Raw genomic sequence first — 19,401 nt, forward strand, 5'->3', positions numbered from 1 at the left:
GAGCTTCGAACATATCCGAGTAATCCGAGCTGTCTGTAATGTGTATAGTGAACGCGTAAACCAATGTTTTTATTCACACATTTGTTTTAAAAATCTAACTACTAACAGTACGATTGTGGTCGGAGCACCGGGAGAGATTTTAATAGATTTTCAAGTTTCATTCGACATAGTCATTGGAGGGGAAAACAACAAAGCTGTAATACGCGAGGAGAAGTGGATGAACGCTGTCATCAGAGGAAAAGTAGAATCACTGAAATTTAACACGGCAAGGTATAGCCAATGGAATTGAAAATAATTTTAAAAATTACAAACAGAGATTTTTTTGAAAATGATTTATTAGGCGGAATTAGAAATTCAATTAAGGTGAGTTACGGCGGCGTCCAAAAATGGCAGCCACAATGGCCGTGCTATCTCTCACCTCGCGTTTTTGCTCGCACAAATGTGAATATTTAGGCGGTTAGCACATCTGGAAACCATTTTTTCATGTATGCTGCAAGTGAGCAAAAGTGAAAAACTACTTTTTGCTTTTGTCTGTCGTTTACTTTTCAAGTTATGTGCCCTCAAAAGTGCTATGTAGATTTGAAATTGGGCTCCAACGCGATTCACCTTAAGATTAAAAGTAGTACCATCTCCGGAATCATTTCAAGAAAAAACTTCATTGTCATTAACAATCAAATTAATATATGTATAATGTATATAATAAAAATTCTAACCTCATGCTATAAATTATTTATAAATAAATTTTATTTTGAAATTTTGAAAATTATTTTAAAAGCTGCATTCCATACCTTGCTGTGAAATTTTTTTTCATGATTCTACTTTTTCTTTTGATGACAGAATTCATTCTTCTCTTAGCGTATTGTTAAACACTACGTATACCTAAAACAACTTTACCATGTCGATACGCGGCAGATAAAACGAAATGAAATCAGTGCAAACTTATCTAATTATAATTTCTTACTTGCATTGGGCTTAGAAAGTTGGATTTTAGATTTTCGTTCGAGAATTAGAGTACGGGCAATACGGTAAGCTTGAAACGATTGAATCAACAGGATATTTTTTTTTGCAGAAAAAGCAAACTGGGATATGCGGGATCACTATTACAAACATGTGGCAAAATAAGGGCTTCCTGTACTACCGAGAGGGTGGTCCATTTCCGGACGAAACGTACGGGCTTTGAGTTCTCAGACAGAGGTGGTGAAGTTATGGTGGATAACAATGAAATAAGTGATCAAACAAATTGTTGTGAAGGTATGAAAACTTGCTTCAACGAACTGCGTGGATGCATGATGATAACAATGCATAGTGTGGCTATATTGCGGAACTAAAACTGAGAACTCCATCACTACTTACCGGAATGGGCAGCGTCTTCTTCGCTACCAGAGGCTCCCGTTAGCCTACGTATCGATTTATGATCCCTTGGAAAGGCGTTACAGGTTGGGTAGAAAAAAAGAAGGGAATGGCATTAGTGGTTATCGAATGTAACGATCGAGAACGTTTGATGAAGAGTGCTTCGGATAAAATTACGCTTCTCCATGGAAATGAGAGATTTTATTTGCCAGCAAATAACGAGAAATAACCATGCGGTTCCACGGAGAGGCGATTTATCCGGAGCGCTTCCATTCTCCTTTGGTCTTATGTGGTAAACATTTTCCTTATGCGCAAACATCACTATCTTAAAAATTAAAGAAAAAGCTCTGCTCTAATAATCACTCCTGGTGTTGAATCACATCGGGGTTCAAGCCAGTCAGTGCGTGAACGCAACAATCGATATTCGTTTTTTGGTCGCTATCTGATACTTGGTTGAATGATTTTGTTGATATGCATGTAAATTCGTATGGAATAGACACTCTTGGTGGATGGGGGGTGGCACGCACTCTTATCTGATTAACTGTGCTACTAGTTGCTCCTAAGCACTTCTTTTGGTTTTCGTTCTCGTAACTCATCTAGGGTACAAAATTCATTCCTGTCTCTTGGCAGTCACCGAAAAATCAAAATGGAAAAAGAACAACGTAAATGTAGAACGCACTATGCTTGGCATAAAAGGATAATACAAATACATACGGTATCATAAATTGGAAGTAAAGCTACAATAGTAATAATGTTCGAAGAGCGAGTAAATGGCGGAGGTATTCGGAGATGGCAATATTTATAGTTCTGGTATGTATGTTCTGATTCTGGGATGTGGGCGGTTAATGCGTACGAAATCTAGAGAGCTAACATTTTCAACTACTTTGAAAACTGATTTCAGGCTTGAATTGTTTTCACAGCAAACAAATTGTAGTGGTTGTTGACGACTGTATGTGTGAGAGAGAGTGAGGTGAAAGGAATTAGCGGGTGTTTTTTGCGAGGGAGTGTCAAAATTGGAAGGACCCAATTTGAACGTAAATAAAATAAGAGGGCATGCAATTTAATTTGGATGATTATTGTAATTGAATGAGTAATGAATTCTTGGATCAATGTTGATTTTTTTAATTTATTGACACTAATTACTAAATGGTCGAATGTCGTATTTTATTAATGAAACGAAGCGATGTAAGACTACATGAAATATCATTTAAATTTGCATCATTCTTCATGTACATGTAGTAATAACCGCTTATACGATAATCTTAGTTTCTTCAATAAACTTTTTCTCTCATTGCTTCAAGTCGTCCAGTGTCGAGTTGTCGAGTGGAAGTGCACTGAATTGCGTTCAAATGCATTCAAATATGAACTATTTAATTCTTTGGTTTCATATCAAAGTGGATGGCGGTGACAAATTCAAACCACTGAACAAATGAGAATCATTTTTCTACATACACGTGGGGTCAACCAGTTTTGCGGGTAGCTTTGCCAATCTTTCGCACCGCTTATCATTACGAATGATTAATCACATTGAGCTTGAAGCATGGTATTTACCTCAACATAATGTATAGTAAGAGGATTTTGGCAAGCGACGTACTTAGTATGGGTTTTCAAGATAAAAATTGACTGCGTGCATTCCTTTCCTTTAAGCCTTTTGTGCAAACTTCTTGCTTATAGCAAATGGCTTTTAGTCGTCTCCCAATTTAGTGCTCCAGGTGTATTTCTATAGCTGAGAGTTTCCGTATATTGTATATTTGTAGAAATTGCCAGACCGATCGGACTGGGAATCAAACACACTGCCCCCGAGCTAATTGTATCTTTCTTACTGGCGAAACTTGTAAAAAGGTCTCAGCTTTTCACGACACAATTACCCAATCTGCCGCCCGGAGGCGCCTCTGGTTAAGCTCAGTTACGCGTCAACCACGTCAGTACCGAGATTACCAGAGGAGACGGTATTGTTTTTATTTCCTAGTCCGAACAGTTTGAGTTGCATATTGTTCGGGGGTACAATTATGACCAAGCGGACGAAGATTAATGAGAGGATTGGGCAATTTATGCTTTCAAATTTATGAGGAAAAAACACAAGGCAAATTAATGATCCGGTTGATTCCTTTTGTTGATTAGGCGTTATTAGGGATTTTAATTTATTTGGGCTTTGGTCTTAGGCCTATGATTTGTTAACAAAAAATGCTGGATGAAATATGTCGCGCCACTGATTGATGTGATTTATGGTTTCGTTGTCTGGTTTCCATGAACTATTGAGTGTTTCCGCAATTTCTAATAGATTTGGGCGGGTGTTCCAGCGTTGCGGATATACCCTTTTTATTTCGTAAGTTCTTACGTCTCAATCTGTTCGCTATTCCAACCATCTGGAACTCACCTTGATTCTCAACGTATCTCAATATTTTCCATATTTTCCTTTACCTAGCAATTCAAATTGATTCATATGTATGATAACTCTACGAAATATGATTCTTTGGAAAAAAATTAGATTGTTTACGTTCCAATGCTCTTTCCAACGATAGTTGATGGGCATTAGGGTGTCAAAAAAAAAATCGATGTTCAAAAAGTCATGGTGCTCAACCCTGAAATGAAAGATATACCTGTCTGGATAATTTTTGTAGAACAAACCGAATTTCTAAAAAATCGTTTAGAGGTCGCGCCAGATCGATTTTTGAAAAATGAGCCTTTTTTAGGTAAAAAATCAAATATTGGGTCCTTTCACAATTTTTTTCAGGGTCACCCATTCGATTTATATTTTTTTATTTTTCTGTGGATCTTTGCCCATATTCTCCATGAATTAGTTTTTCGTATTATGCGTTTTTACAGTCTGCAGAACTTTTTAAATATCGAAAAATACACATTTTTTGACGAACTACTCCTACCAAATCCTGTAATTAAGGTAACCAACTCCATCGGAAAGAAAAGCTATGTTAACTAGAAAATATGCCCATCTATTTGCTTTTGAATTGTTTTTAATTAAAATTAAAATATTGGTGCAATATTGATGAAATTATAACATGTAAAGAAAAAGTATCGAATTTGTACACTTTTTGACTATTTACTAAAACTGCAATATCTCAGCCCCAGAACAACATTTCGTGGATATCTTTTTATGAAAACACTCGTTATAAATAGCTCTTTGTAGTATGTATTTTTTTCCGAACGAGAAAAATTATTTTTTGTGTTAGGATGAAGTAACTTCGAAAATTCGTCAAAAAAATGTGTATTTTTCGATATTTAAAAAGTTCTGCAGACTGTAAAAACGCATAATACAAAAAACTAATTCATGGAGAATATGGGCAAAGATCCACAGAAAAATAAAAAAATATAAAAAGAATGGGCGACCCTGAAAAAAATTGTGAAAGGACCCAATATTTGATTTTTTACCTAAAAAAGGCTCATTTTTCAAAAATCGATCTGGCGCGACCTCTAAACGATTTTTTAGAAATTCGGTTTGTTCTACAAAAATTATCCAGGCAGGTATATCTTTCATTTCAGGGCTGAGCACCATGATTTTTCGAACATTGATTTTTTTTTGGACACCCTAATGGGCATACGCAAGCAAAATCAAATGTAGAAACGGTTCAACGAAATACGTGTTTTTCGATTTAGAATTGTATGAATGCACAAAATTCCTTAAACACTCGTAAGTTAATTAAACATCAGCCCTATGTAAAATGAGACATCACTGCCCATGATTTCATAGTTGACGTTACAACCATTGCACTTCCGCATGCATTTCAAAAGTTAAAGTTTGATTCATCACTCAACAGACTTTTATTGCCATTTCTGGATTCTTCAACCTATAAGAGATTGAGCAAACAGGGGCCGGCAGATCAAGCTTCTTCGCTGGCCGACCATAACATGATGACCATAACATCCGACCATAACAGTTCGTCTCCTAATTGGTCGGCGTTCTTCCAAGCGCCAACAAAAATTCACCGAATTATTCGCACAAAATAACATGTAGCGGTGCTAATTATTAACAAACCGTATCGAACATCTTCCGAATCGATAATAATCGACGATTTTCTTCATCAAAAAAGCTTATGAATAGATATGAATTATGCTTTGTGTTCTTTTTACAAGCGACGTATTACAAGAAAGTAAACAAAAATCCGCTTGGTGCGGTTCAGCAGTTTGTTTTAATTAATTAAATATGGTTTATAAATGGTTTTGTATGCGGACCATGACTGTAAGGACAATTTTTCAAGACAGTCTGTAAGTAAAATACATTTTTCAAAATCCATGAAATTTTCTTTTATAAATTGGATAATGGATCGTATCCGCAGCTCTTGACAAGAGGATTCTTAGTTTCTTGTGAAGAGGCTTTCGATTCTATTGCATGGCGGCTTTTGAGCCACTTAAAAGAAGGCTATTGATAGAAGAATTCCGAGCTTCTTGAAGGGAGGCTCCCGAGGCTCTTGAAAGGAGGCTTTCGAGCCTCTTAAAAAGAGCCCGAACTTTAAAAAAAAGGTTTCTGTTCCTCTTAAAAGGAGGCTTCTGAGCCTCTTGAAAGCAGCTTCTGAATCTCTTAAACATATGCTTCCGCAACTATTGATAAGAGGATTTTGAGCATCTTGAATGGTGACTTTTGAGCTACTTAAAAGGAGGCTTCCTTTGCATCTTTAAAGAATGCTTCTGAACCTCTTGATAGTATGCTATCAACCCTCTTGGAAGAAGCCGAGCTTCCTTCCTAGCTTTTTGAAAAAAAGGGCTGTCTGCCCTCTTAAAAGGAGGCTTCCGAGCCTCTTAAAAGCAGGCGTCCGGGCCTATTTAAAGGATGCTTTTGAGCATCTTGAAAATAGGCTTCCGAGTCTCTTGTAAATAGGCTTCCGAGTCTCTTGAAAAAAGACTTCCGAGTCTCTTGAAAGGAGGCTTCCAAGCCTCTTTAAATGAGGCTCACAAGCTTCTTTAAATGAGGCTCCCGAGCCTCTTGAAATGAGGCTTCCAAGCCTCTTGAAAGGAGGCTTCCGAGCCTCTTGAAAGGAGGCTTCCGAGCCTCTTGAAAGGAGGCTTCCGAGCCTCTTGAAAGGAGGCTTCCGAGCCTCTTGAAAGGAGGCTTCCGAGCCTCTTGAAAGAAGGCTTCCTGGGCCTCCTGAAAGGAGGCTTCCGGGCCTCTTGAAAGGAGGCTTGAGCCTTTGAAAGGAGGCTTGAGCCTCTTGAAAGTAGGCTTCCAGGCCTCTTGAAAGTAGGCTTCCGAGCCTCTTGAAAGGAGGCTTCCAGGCCTCTTAAAGGAGGCGTCCGAGCCTCTTGAAAGGAGGCTTCCGATCCTCTTGAAAGGAGGGTTCGAGGGCTCTTTGAAGGAGGCATCCAGGCCTCTTGAAAGGAGGCTTCCGAGCCTCTTGAAAGGAGGCTTCCGAGCCTCTTGAAAGGAGGCTTCCGAGCCTCTTGAAAGGAGGCTTCCGAGCCTTTTAAAAAGGAGGCTTCCGAGCCTCTTTAAATGAGGCTCACGAGCTTCTTTAAATGAGGCTCCCGAGCCTCTTGAAAGGAGGCTTCCAAGCCTCTTGAAAGGAGGCTTCCAAGCCTCTTGAAAGGAGGCTTCCAAGCCTCTTGAAAGGGGGCTTCCAAGCCTCTTGAAAGGAGGATTCCGAGCCTCTTGAAAGGAGGATTCCGAGCCTCTTGAAAGGAGGCTTTCAAGCCTCTTTAAATGAGGCTCACGAGCTTCTTTAAATGAGGCTCCCGAGCCTCTTGAAATGAGGCTTCCAAGCCTCTTGAAAGGAGGCTTCCAAGCCTCTTTAAATGAGGCTCACGAGCTTCTTTAAATGAGGCTCCCGAGCCTCTTGAAATGAGGCTTCCAAGCCTCTTGAAAGGAGGCTTCCAAGCCTCTTGAAAGGAGGCTTCCAAGCCTCTTGAAAGGAGGATTCCGAGCCTCTTGAAAGGAGGCTTCCGAGCCTCTTGAAAGGAGGCTTCCGAGCCTCTTGAAAGGAGGCTTCCGAGCCTCTTGAAAGGAGGCTTCCAAGCCTCGTGAAGGGGGCTTCCAAGCCTCTTGAAAGGAGACTTCCAAGCCTCTTGAAAGGAGACTTCCAAGCCTCTTGAAAGGAGGCTTCCAAGCCTCTTGAAAGAGGGCTTATGAGCCTCTTGAAAGGAGGCTTCCGGGCCTCTTGAAAGGAGGCTTCCGGGCCTCTTGAAACGAGGCTTCCGGGCCTCTTGAAAGGAGGCTTCCGAGATTCTTGAAAGGAGGCTTCCGAGATTCTTGAAGAGAGGCACCCAGCTTCTTGAAAAAAGGCTTCCCAGCTTCTCGAAAGAAGGCTTCCGAGCCTCTTAAAAGGAGGCTTCCGGGCCTTTTAGAAGAAGGCTTCCGAGCCCCTTAAAAGAAGGCTTCCGAGCCCCTTAAAGGAAGTTTCCGGACCTCTTGGAAGGAGGCTTCCGAGCCTCTTGAAAGGAGGCTTCCGAGCCTCTTGAAAGAAGGCTTCCAAGCCTCTTGAAAGGAGGCTTCCAAGCCTCTTGAAAGGAGGCTTCCAAGCCTCTTGAAAGGAGGCTTCCAAGCCGCTTGAAAGAGGGTGTTTGAGCATCAAATAGACAAGTTCATCGATGCACCTCACGGCGAAATATGCGGCTGGTCGGTGTGCGTAGCCACCCATCTCCTAAGAGAAGGTTTTTCTGAGTAACGATGCCATTACAAAAGAGAAGAGTCTTCTACTAGCCATTGAACGGTTCGGACAGGGTCCAAATTACCGAGGAATTGAATCCAAAATATATGTGTAGTGTTTAAGTAAAATAAATGTAGTTTCTGTTAAATCAAGTGTTGTTTAATAAGTCAATGTAGTGCGATGTGTAATGTGCTGTGGACCTTAAGTAAATAAATATGTAAATGTGTAAAAGACGTGTTGAATTTGGACCAAAAGCCCGAGGAAACCAACCCAAAGCCCACGAATAGAATCCCAATCGGCCGCCCAAGATTGTGTTTACCTCAGCCCCAGGATCCCCTTTGGAAAACGAGCCAAATTATACAGTCCACTTCGGAGGTAGAGGACCAGCTCCCAAACAGAGGGCTTATGAGCCTCTTGAAACCCTCTGGAAAAGAGGCTTCCGAACCTCTTCAAAGGAGGCTTCCGAGCCTTTTGAAAGAAGCCTTCCGAACCATTTGAATATAGCTTTCGAGCCGCTTGAAAGTAAACTTTTGAAAAAATCCTTCCGAGCCTCTTGTAGGGAGGCTTCCTAGATTTTTGAAAAAAGGCTTCCGAACCTCTTGAAAGGATCCTGCCGAGCTTTTCGAAAAAAAGGCTTTAGATTCTAGATTTTAGTTCAAAAGCATGTTTCTAACATATTATTCAACATTTTGTTTAGATCAGGTAGATTGCATTGAAGATTTTTTAAATTTGCTTATTCGTCCGTTTGATCTTTTGTTCCGCAGCCCTTCATACGCTGTTCTAGTTGAGGAAAGCTGGGTTCAATTAGCTTTGATTTACTGATCGCCATGCATATTATGTACAAGACAAAGTTTTGAAATAAAAAAATCACAATAATCAAAACTTTATCAATAAGCTCCGATTGGAATTGTAATACGTCCGCCATTATGCATTTTCATCCGAGGTACCCCCTAGGACCAGCGAAGGTACCCCCAGGGGTACATGTACCCCAGGTTGAGAACCGCTGCGCTACAGCAAAAAAAAACCGTATCCCGACATAAAAGAAGTTTGTTAGTTGACTTTCGGCAATTTTTTTTGCTGATTTTCAGCAACTTTGACAGTAATCTCAGCAAAAAACATGTTTGCTGGGGCACGGCTATGCGATTCTTGGTAAAAGTTTAACAAATTGCAGGGAAAAAAAATAAATCTGTAGAATATAAGATAAATTCGAAAGAATTTCGTCGCGAAATAGGAGATTTCCAATAATAAATAATCCCAATAAATAATTCCACAAAAAAACGGGAAAATAAGAACAATTTCACGGGCATCAAATGCAATAAAATACAGTCACGCCGAATTACGCAGTAGGCGCCGGCTAAAATGTCTTTCGGCGTAACGCCAAGAAACCAGCATTTGAGACTGCCCCAGGATGCCCCGGAATGCTGCCAGATGGACCAAATGCCTTTAGAATCAAGTGCCAGGGAACCAGCATTCCTGTGTGTCTCGGAATGTGGCCAGATGGACCAAATTCCTTCAGAACATATTCCTATGAACTTCTTTTGCAATATTATGAAGTTTGACACGTCGCAAGCCAGTTTTTAGAACTTATCAAAAAGTGGCCACTTCCTCCAGAGAATCAGCACTCCTGGGTGTCGCGGAATGTGACCAGATGCCTTCAGAAAACCATTATATGAACTTCTTTTGTAAAATCATGAAGCTGACTTGTGTCATTAATTTTTGCTGGCTGGGCATAAAACTTTTATAAAATAATTAAATGAAGTTTATAAAATAATGAAATAAAATTCAGGAACAGAAAAGGTTACCTCAACTAGGGTTAAGGCAGGTATTTTCGTATTTTCGTCATAGCCTCGAGGACAAATAAAAGAGAAACACTTTTCTGCCAAACTCATCCGTATCAAATCGTAAGCTCAGGAGAAACGTTCTGCTATAGTGGAGTTTAAGCAAATGAACGTTGCCTTTGTTGGTTTTAGCCCTTACGACGATGGACGAGTCCCTACACTCAAACAGGTAACATCCAGCATACAATCAAGTCGGCAGTTTTTGTTACATATTTGACTGGGCTAATAAATAGGACATCTGTGTATGAACTCCAGCAAGTGCGAGTACGGTGTCGAAATTGAACTTTATATTGGCACATTGATGCTTGATTAGAAATCTCAAAATATGAATATCATTTTACATTTTGAAGTCTTCTTCCTATTGGCATTACATCACCCACTGGACATTGCCGCCTCGCTGTGTGTTCATTCAGCACTTCCACAGTTATTAGGTTTATAAGCCAAGTTACCATTTTTGCATTCGTATATCATGAGGCTAACACGATGATACTTTTATGCCCAGGTAAGTCGAGACAATTTCTAAACCGAAAATTGCCTGAACCGTCACCGGGAATCGAACCCAGACACCCTCAGCATGGTGTTGCCGCGCATTTTACCGCTAGGCTAAGGAGGGCCCCAATATTTTGAAGTTAGATTTCTTAAAAGCATACACCTGTTTAGTTCATACTCTAACATAATCATCATTTGTTGGCGCAAATAAGCTACAATTCAAAATTTTCATTTCAGCCCCAGTGGATTTTTTTATATCTTTATTAAGGAGACTTTCAGCCCTAGACTGGCTCGTCTCCGGCAGTGGATATTTATTTTTTACGCTTGAGCTTGAATATAAATTAACTAAATAGGGTCCTCCAAGGTCTTCTGGAGCCGGCTACAAAGTGGCGAGTTGACTTGAAAGGAAGAACAAAAATATCATATTTGCAAAGTCCTTTGAAATTCCTCCCATTTATGGCTGCTAACCTAGATCCCCAGGGTCTGCCGGAACCGGCTACAAAGTGGACAGAAGACTTGAAAGGAGGACCAAAAATATCATATTTGCAATGGCAATTGAAATTCATGAAGTTTTATACTGATCCCATTTATGGCTGCTAACCCGGGTCCCCCAGGGTCTTCCGGAACCGGCTACAAAGTGGCCAGTTGACTTGGAAGGAAGACCAAAAATGCCATATTCGCAATGCCATTTGAAATTCATGAAGTTTGATACCCATATTGCCTGAATCAGAATGGTTCTATTTTTGGCCACTTCCCCCGGCGGCTTCATCCGTAATCAATCGGTTGGCACAATCCGACCTTCCGAAGCCCCCCTCAGCTCTAATACATGATGCCTGGAAATAGTGACAATCATTTGGTGTGAAATTGAGGAAAATTATCTCGTTTCATTCGACAAATCTCATTGTCCCAAAAAAAAATGGCCAATTTGACCGCATTTGACCCAGTGACCCCCGGGATAACTCCGGCCACAGGGACATTTCCGAATGTTCCCGGAAACTAGAAACCTGTACGAATCATATGCTGAAAAAATCAAGCAAATCCGTCAAGTATTCGATGAGCAGTGGCCTTTTTAATATGAATTTTTTCACTTGGGCCTATACGGGTTAAGGAGACTTTCAGCCCTAGACTGGCTCGTCTCCGGCAGTGGATTTTTTTTACGCTTGAATACAAATTGACCAAATAGAAAATTGATATTCAAGCGTAAAAAATAAATATCCACACAATATTGAGTATCAGATTTCAAATTTTATTTGAAAGTTTGACAGCAAGCTGGAAGATATTCGTGCCTGCATTTCACTTTTATACATACAGATGTAAGAATTAAACGATAAACAGTATCGTTCTTGTAAGCTCCTGGTTCCGGAGACGATTGTTTTTTGTTATATTTTTTGCCACACAATCGAGGGAAACCTGATAAGTGTTAACGTTTTCTTTCTCTGGAATGTCAACATGAGGCCGCCTATGATCGAGCGGACTGTTTTGAAATCTGTTTGACTTAAAGCCAAGGGGAATGTCACACCTTGTAACGAATTTTTCCTACCCTGCAAATCTCCCATCTTTACCATTCATAAAGATACAACCTAAGCTTTCAGTAAGTTTGTGCTGCCACCTTTCCTAAGCTAGGGAAACTCTGATAGCTCATAATTCGCGTAGTTGTGTTGACCCGCATAATGAAAAACGACATACCATGCAGTCAAAATTACATATGCGTTATAAGATATATTGTCACTATTCACTTCATTGTTAGCATACAATTTTAAGCTGGATTCACCATACCAGCCCTACATCAACACTTACTGTTAATACATAACATGCTGTCGATGTGTAATTATATAGTTCTTCAATTGTACATCTACCAACTGATGTATGGTACATCGAAAATTTTGTTCGAAAAAACGACCGGATTTAAATGTTAATTATACTTAACCGCCTATTACTCATATGGTCGTTCGGTCGTTTACCATCTGAGCTACTGTTGATATAGTATATGAGACTGTCCATTTATAGTTAACTACTATTAGTGAGACCATCGCTACAATCACACTTATTCTCTTCAATTATAATAGATGCGGTCTACGTATGGTTCATGATTATGCGGGGAGTTCCACTCGTGTCGGTTCATCTATCTGATCTCGATCACCTATTTCGTCGCAGTTCGATTGTACTCGAGCACATCGGAGTGTATGATGCATCGAATGCCTTATTTAAATTAAAAAAAAACGAAACTTTTTGTTCTAGGAAAACCGAGTAATTTTCCATTGCGGTTATTGAAAATCGCTATACTGCAGATATTGTTTGTTAGAACAATTATCCTGTTGGTCGGATTAGTTCGCCATTTGAGTGGAAATAACTTTCTGAAGTGGACGTGTTACGCAAACTTTAAAAAACCAAGCGACGCCAAGTCAATTCTATTGTATTCTAAAAGCAGTTTGTAAAAACAGGCTAAGACCTAAATTATTAGTAAGTTTTTGATTCGTTTGACCATAAACCGAAACTAATTAAAGCTTTTGAATACATTTAGCCGGATTTGATAAAAATTGTCATTCCATTAAAGTGCACCATTGTAGAAATAAGTACAAGTTAGGACCAGGTAAGCAACTTTACCACATGTAGTGATCAATATCAGCTAAAGGTAATTCACGTTGATTAGCCTACTCAACGTGGGGTGTTTGGTCGGGCCGGACCGTCGGTCGGCCATCGTACGTATTGGTGCTCATCACGAGTAGTTCTCTCGGACCGGTAGCTGTAAAGTGCCTATTGCGCCCTTTTGACAAGCTCAAGCTGTCTTTTTGTATTATCGACAATCTTGCCACGCTGCTCATATCAGATGCCACGTGATCGACGGCCACATACCGAGGCCCGGCAAGCTTAACGTTCGCGCGTACCTGCTCGATTGTGCTGTCGACATTTCGACGACCGAGTTCACTCGCTGCATAGCCCAGTATATTGGTAAAAGTCCACTCACCTTAAAATTCCACCCATTACGCCCAACGAATCGTGCGATGAACTCGAATTTGGAAGGCCACTATACAAATTCAAATTTAAACGGGCGATCGTTTCAACCTGATGATTTAATCTGCTGGACAGGGCAAAAAGTGTGGAAAAGCGGGCATCGAGCGGCTACCTTCTACCAAAGCTGTGGCACCACCAACGAGCTGGGAACCGGCTTCATAGCTGGGAAAGATGCGCCAACGCGTGAATGGGTGGCATCCAATCAACGCAAGGATGTGCAAGCTGATGATAAAAGGCCGTTTCTTCAACTATAGCATCATCAACGTGCACTGCCCACACGAAGGGAGATCCGACGACGAGAAAGAAGCGTTCTATGCGCAGCTGGAGCAGACATATGATGGATGCCCACTGCAGGACGTCAAAATCGTCATCTGCGACATGAACGCTCAGGGAGCAGGGAGGAAATGTATAGAATCGAACCGGATAGTCTGCATACCGTATCGAACGACAACGGCCAACGATGCATAAACTTTGCAGTCTCCCGCGGAATGGCGGTCCGAAGCACTTTCTTTCCCCGCAAGAATATCCACAAGGCCACATGGAATTCACCTAATCAAGAAATGGGAAACCAAATCGAACACGCTCTAATCGACGGTAAATTCTTCTCCGACATCACGAACGTCCGCACTTACCGCAGTGCGAATATTGAATCCGACCACTACCTCGTTGCAGTATGTATGCGCTCAAAACGCTCGACGGTGTACAACACGCGTCGGAGTAGTCCACCGCGGCTAAACATTGGACGGCTCCACGACGGTAGACTAGCCCAAGACTACGCGCAGCAGCTGGAAGTGGCACTCCCAACGGAAGAGCAGCTAGGCGCAGCATCTCTTGAACATGGCTGGAGAGATATTCGATCCGCCATTGGAAGCACCGCAACTGCTGTATGACGGCGAATGCGAGCAGTTAGTTGAGGAGAAGAATGCAGCATGGGCGAGATTTTTGCAACACCGCCCGAGGGCGAACGAGGCACGATACAAACGGGCGCGAAACAGACAAAACTCATTTTTTCGGAGGAAAATGCGCCAGCAGGAAGATCGAGACCGTGAAGAGACGGAGGAACTGTACCGCACTAATTACGCACGAAAGTTCTACGAAAGTTAAATCGTTCACCGTTCAGGGCCACGTGCCACAGCACGATATGTGTGAGAACATAAACGGGAACCTTCTTACAAGCGAGAGTAAGCTGATCCAAAGGTGGCAGCAGCACTACGAAGAGCACCTGAATGGCGATATGGCAGACAATGGTGGCGGTATGGTAATGAACCTAGGAGCATGCGCGCAGGACATGCGACTTCCGGCTCCGAATCTCCAGTAAATCTAGGAGGATATCGGCCGGCTGAAAAACAACAAAGCTTCTGGAGTTGACCTAGGTTTGGGAGGATGAGGTTCAGCCGCAGGAGTGGATGGAAGGTGTCGTGTGTTCCATCTACAGAAAGGGCGATAAGCTGGATTGTAGCAACTACCGCGCAATCACATTGCTGAACGCCGCCTACAAGGTACTCTCCCAAATGTTATGCCGCCGACTAACACGAATTACAAGAGAGTTCGTGGGGCAGTACCAGGCGGGATTTATGGGTGAACGCTCTACCACAGATTAGGGGTTCGCCGTACGTCAGGTATTGAAGAAATGCTGCGAATACAACGTGCCCACACATCCTATATTTATCGACTTTAAAGTCGCATACGATACAATCGATCGGGAGCAGCTATGGTAGCTGTACGAAAACGGATTTTTGGATAAACTGATACGGTTCATCAAGGCGACGATGGATCGGGTGATGTGCGTAGTTCGAGTTTCAGGGGCATTCTCGAGTCCCTTCGAAACGCGCAAAGGTTTACGGCAAGGTGATGGTCTTTCGTGTCTGCTATTCAGCATGGCTCTGAAGGGAGTAATACGAAGAGCAGGGATGGACACGAGTGGTACGATTTTCACGAAGTCCGTCCAGTTATTTGGCTTCGCCGACGACATTGACATCATGGCACGTAACTTTGAAAAAAGAAGGAAGCCTACATCAAACTGAAAAGCGAAGCTAAATGGAGTGGACTAGTCACCAACATGTCGAAGACGAAGTACATGATAGGAAGAGGCTCAAGAGAGGTCAATGTAAACCACCCACCACGAGTTTCCATCGGTGGTGACGAAATTGAGGTGGACGAAGAATTCGTGTACTTGGGCTCATTGGTGACCGCCGATAGCGATACCAGCAGAGAAATTCTGAAGCGCATCATGGCAAGAAATCGTACGTACTTTGGACTCCGCCAAACGCTCCGATCGAATAGAGTTCGCCGCCGTACCAAACTGACTATCTACAAAACGCTTATTAGATCGGTAGTCCTCTACGGACACGAGACCTGGACGATGCTCGTGGTGGACCAACGTGCACTGGGAGTTTTCTAAAGGAAAGTGCTGTGTACCATCTATGGTGGGGTGAAGATGACGGACGGGACGTGGAGGAGGCGAATGAACGACGAGTTGAATCAGCTGTCGGAAGACTGCGGAAGATCCGGTGAAAATGGTTCTCGACAACGGTCCGACGGGAACAAGAAGGCAAGGTGCACAGCGGGCAAGGTGGATCGATCAAGTGGAGGACGATTTGCGGACCCTCCGCAGACCTCGTGGTTGGCGTCGTGCAGCCATGGACCTGACTTCTATGCACTGCACAGGCCACTCCGGCCTTAGTTTGGTAATAAATAAAAAATCAATTTCGTCATCGTGAAATCGACAAATTAAAAATCTGCCCGACTAGAGTAAAGTAACAGATTTGTAACAAACTGTGTTATTTAGTTTCGCCTATTCTATTATAAACCAGGTCCCATTAGTAAGGGAGAGTGTCTCCAGTTGGAGGCCTAGTTGCGTTTTTCTCTCAATAATATGTTGAACAATTTGACCTATTACATAATTTGCAATCAGGTGGGTCAGAACAAATTACACATTCGAAGATCATTGTCCAAATTTCAGCTCAGCCAACCAACGTTGCAACGTCAAGAAATAGATTTACTAGCTTCGTGGACATTTGGAAAGCCTACTAAATAACCGCAGTCATAAATGTCACCTTGTCAATGGTGAACAGATTGAACGATTGGTTTCCCGTATCATAAATCACACAATTTACGAGTCACGCTCTGCTTAACTATTTTGTGCAACGTCCGATTGAAAAGAAAATTAGTTTGTCCCCCAATCGGCATATTATCGAGGAAGATCCCCTAAAAATGTGCAAAAATCTTTACTACGATATTCTAGTAGCCATCTGCTTCAATGTTCTACATTAATGGAAATAGATTTATTATGCTAAATCAATGTTATCTTAGTAGAATGTAATGTAAACATTTTTTCATGTCCCTCTTTTCATTTCTTTAGATCTATTGTGATATACTAACCATTTAATATTTGCCATTTCGAGATAATTTAGTACTGTGATAAGTGACTTTCAACACATGATTCTAGGTATTATCCGAAAAAAATGTGACGCATGTAAAAAATGCTTAGGTGGTGCATTATGGATAAAGGATGCAATGAGGATAAAGATCTTATTTCAAATGACTGTAAGATTCCCTACTATTCGAAGCGATAGTCAAACGGAATAGATTAATTTATATTTTGCCTTGTGATTAATGTATAATATATTCTTGTATTTAAACTTCATATTCAACTAGCAATTCATAGTTGAGTAGAATTTTTATATTCAATATATCTAGACCAACATTTAAAAAGGGTGTTACAGCCAAAATTTATTCCTTCTGATTCTTTGTCCTCATATATAGCTTTATATGCAGACGAAGAATCAGAAGAAATAAATTTTGGTTGTTACGCCCTTTTCAAATGTTAGTCTAGATATTATATGTACGTTCATCGTCGATGCAGATTGGTAATTGGAATCACTGTTGGATAATATTTATCACATATTTATCGTTGATACAAACCGGAGAACACGCTGAATGACCACTCACCAAGATGGTTGTTAATGTTGCAATTATAGACAGCATTGGCTTCACCACATTCCCCCCTTGCTTAAAATACATTTTTAATTTTTTCTATGGAATATGTTGATGTTTATGAAAATATTTTTTTTGTTGGGAAAATGCAGAACAATGGATGAGTGAATGAGATTTTGTGAAGATTTTTTTTGTTGTTTTCGGTTTCGGAAGCTGTTGCAATTGGACAAAAAGGAATCAGAAAGCATGCAAAGAATTGGTTAGGGAATTCATGTGTTATGCAAAATTGGTGTGTGTGTGTGTTAGTGTCTGTGTGTGTGAAAATATACTCATTGCATGTGTTGTTTCTTGTGTTTGGAAAGTTTGCTAATGGTTAAAACATCACAATTTGCCTGAATGTCTGAATGTTTTAAAGCTCTCCTCTCGGTTGAGTGTCATCTGATATTTTCCGTCCAACGAACACAACTAATTACACTGGTTATCTGTTGGGATTTACAATGATGTAAAAAAAAAATGAGTAAGGAAAGAATCATACATTCTGAAATTTCATCGCGTTTTCTTTTTTCCGTACGATCCGTTGGCGTGCGCGTCCACAGACAACTATGACAACGAACAGATACAATCAATGGCAATCGATGGCAGTTATCCCAGAAGGGCCCTGAGCCAGGACATCAAAGGATTGAGTATATAGCTTTTTTTCTGTTACAATGTCCCACGATATAGATTCAGCGTGGTAGGTAACTAGGCAGCGATTGTCAATCTGGTTTTGGTTTGATGTCTGTTCCTGGTACGGTCACCGATGAAACGAGCGTTTCAGCTTGTATGAAGCATTTGATTTTTTATCGTTTAGTAGAGATTGCAGTAGCAAATCAGTGATTCATTTGTTTTTCCCTCTGGGGAACGACCGTTGCCCATTGCACTGATTGGATGAGTTATCATTACGAAATGTGATCATTCGTTCCAATGTCTGAAGGGGTTATGAGCTCGTTGCTTGGGTGGATTTATAATTTGAGTTGTGTAAACAACATTTTCAATAGATGTATGTAACAGTAGATTAGTTTCAGGGAAAAGTATTGATATTTTTAAATATTAGATACGCTTTGTTATTTATAATAGACTTCTTCACATATCACGCGACTAACTTTTGCTCAAAAATATTGTAGATCTTTTTTATACATTGTTCAAACTCATCGACCTAACATCTATCGCCAAGAGTCGTTTGAGTTGCACTTATCTAAACCTACACCGCCGTCACAATATATCGTTCCACTGACCCACTTCCCGTGTCGAGCGCTCACCATCGAGCCAACTTACCTATGGTGCATCTGGTTGCTGTACATCAGCTTATTTGGATCGTCTGGCGAAATATCTTCCTGGGAGTGGTGGTTAGCATTATTGGTGACGTACTTGGCCATCGGTTTCTTCACGTACGGCGGGTCGTACTTAAGGCGAGTAGTTTTCTTTCTGCCCTCGGCCACGGTTTTCAGTTTTTTTAATGGTTTCATTTCGTTTGGTTTTTGTTTGTTAAGAAATGGCAACATCCACAGTGAGTGGAGCGCATCCAGATGGCCGGACGAAGGATGGAAAACACACAAACATTCGATCAATTCGATGAAGAAAAATGAAGTCTCTTGGTGAGGCAACGTTTTTTTTATGTTTTAAAAAGCACGAGCAATTGTTGCTCGCTGATTTACGAAACTAATCAGATATATTAGTTTATATTTACTAAAGTTTATAAGTTAATAAGATACATATTATTGTTAATGAAACCAAAAAAAGACATATTGGTAAATAGCAAATAAGTAGTTTTATTATTCTTTTTCCTATTTAGAATGTCAGCCCCTAATCAGTAGAGAAAATTTCGTGTGGCAGTCAGAACGAAATGTCGTATCCAATTAGCTATTGCTGAAGTAGTTTGTTCTTGTTTGCTCTTGCGATTTATCGACTTCGACGGCTTTGTTTTTCTCATTTTCTATATTTAATCGTTCTTTAGTGACATTCAGACAATTCAAGTTTGTAATTTTTTTTGTTGGTATAACTACTTCTATCAGGAGCATGAGCAAAATTGCAATCGCCTAAGCAGCGCAAGCATTAGAGTACTCATTGTATGAACAAAATCGAAGAAACAATTCTATAGCAAAAAGCGAAAGTCATGCACGATGCTATTAATAGAAGACAAAATA

The 19,401-nt window shown here is 40.9% G+C and overlaps 1 protein-coding gene across 1 annotated transcript in view; it reads right to left on the reverse strand.

The window, feature by feature from the left end:
• The window catches only part of LOC134206849 (uncharacterized), a 724,314-nt gene that overhangs the window by 25,203 nt on the left and 679,710 nt on the right, over nucleotides 1-19,401 (reverse strand). Inside the window, exons 18-19 of the mRNA XM_062682581.1 lie at nucleotides 18,533-18,682; nucleotides 1,354-1,418 (exon numbers count right to left, since the gene is read on the reverse strand). Coding sequence (XP_062538565.1) covers nucleotides 1,354-1,418; nucleotides 18,533-18,682 — 215 coding nt within the window. The remainder of the gene's footprint in view (nucleotides 1-1,353; nucleotides 1,419-18,532; nucleotides 18,683-19,401) is intronic.

This window comes from Armigeres subalbatus, chromosome 1 (genome assembly GCF_024139115.2).
Source record: "Armigeres subalbatus isolate Guangzhou_Male chromosome 1, GZ_Asu_2, whole genome shotgun sequence".
Classification (NCBI taxonomy): Eukaryota; Metazoa; Arthropoda; class Insecta; order Diptera; family Culicidae; genus Armigeres; species Armigeres subalbatus.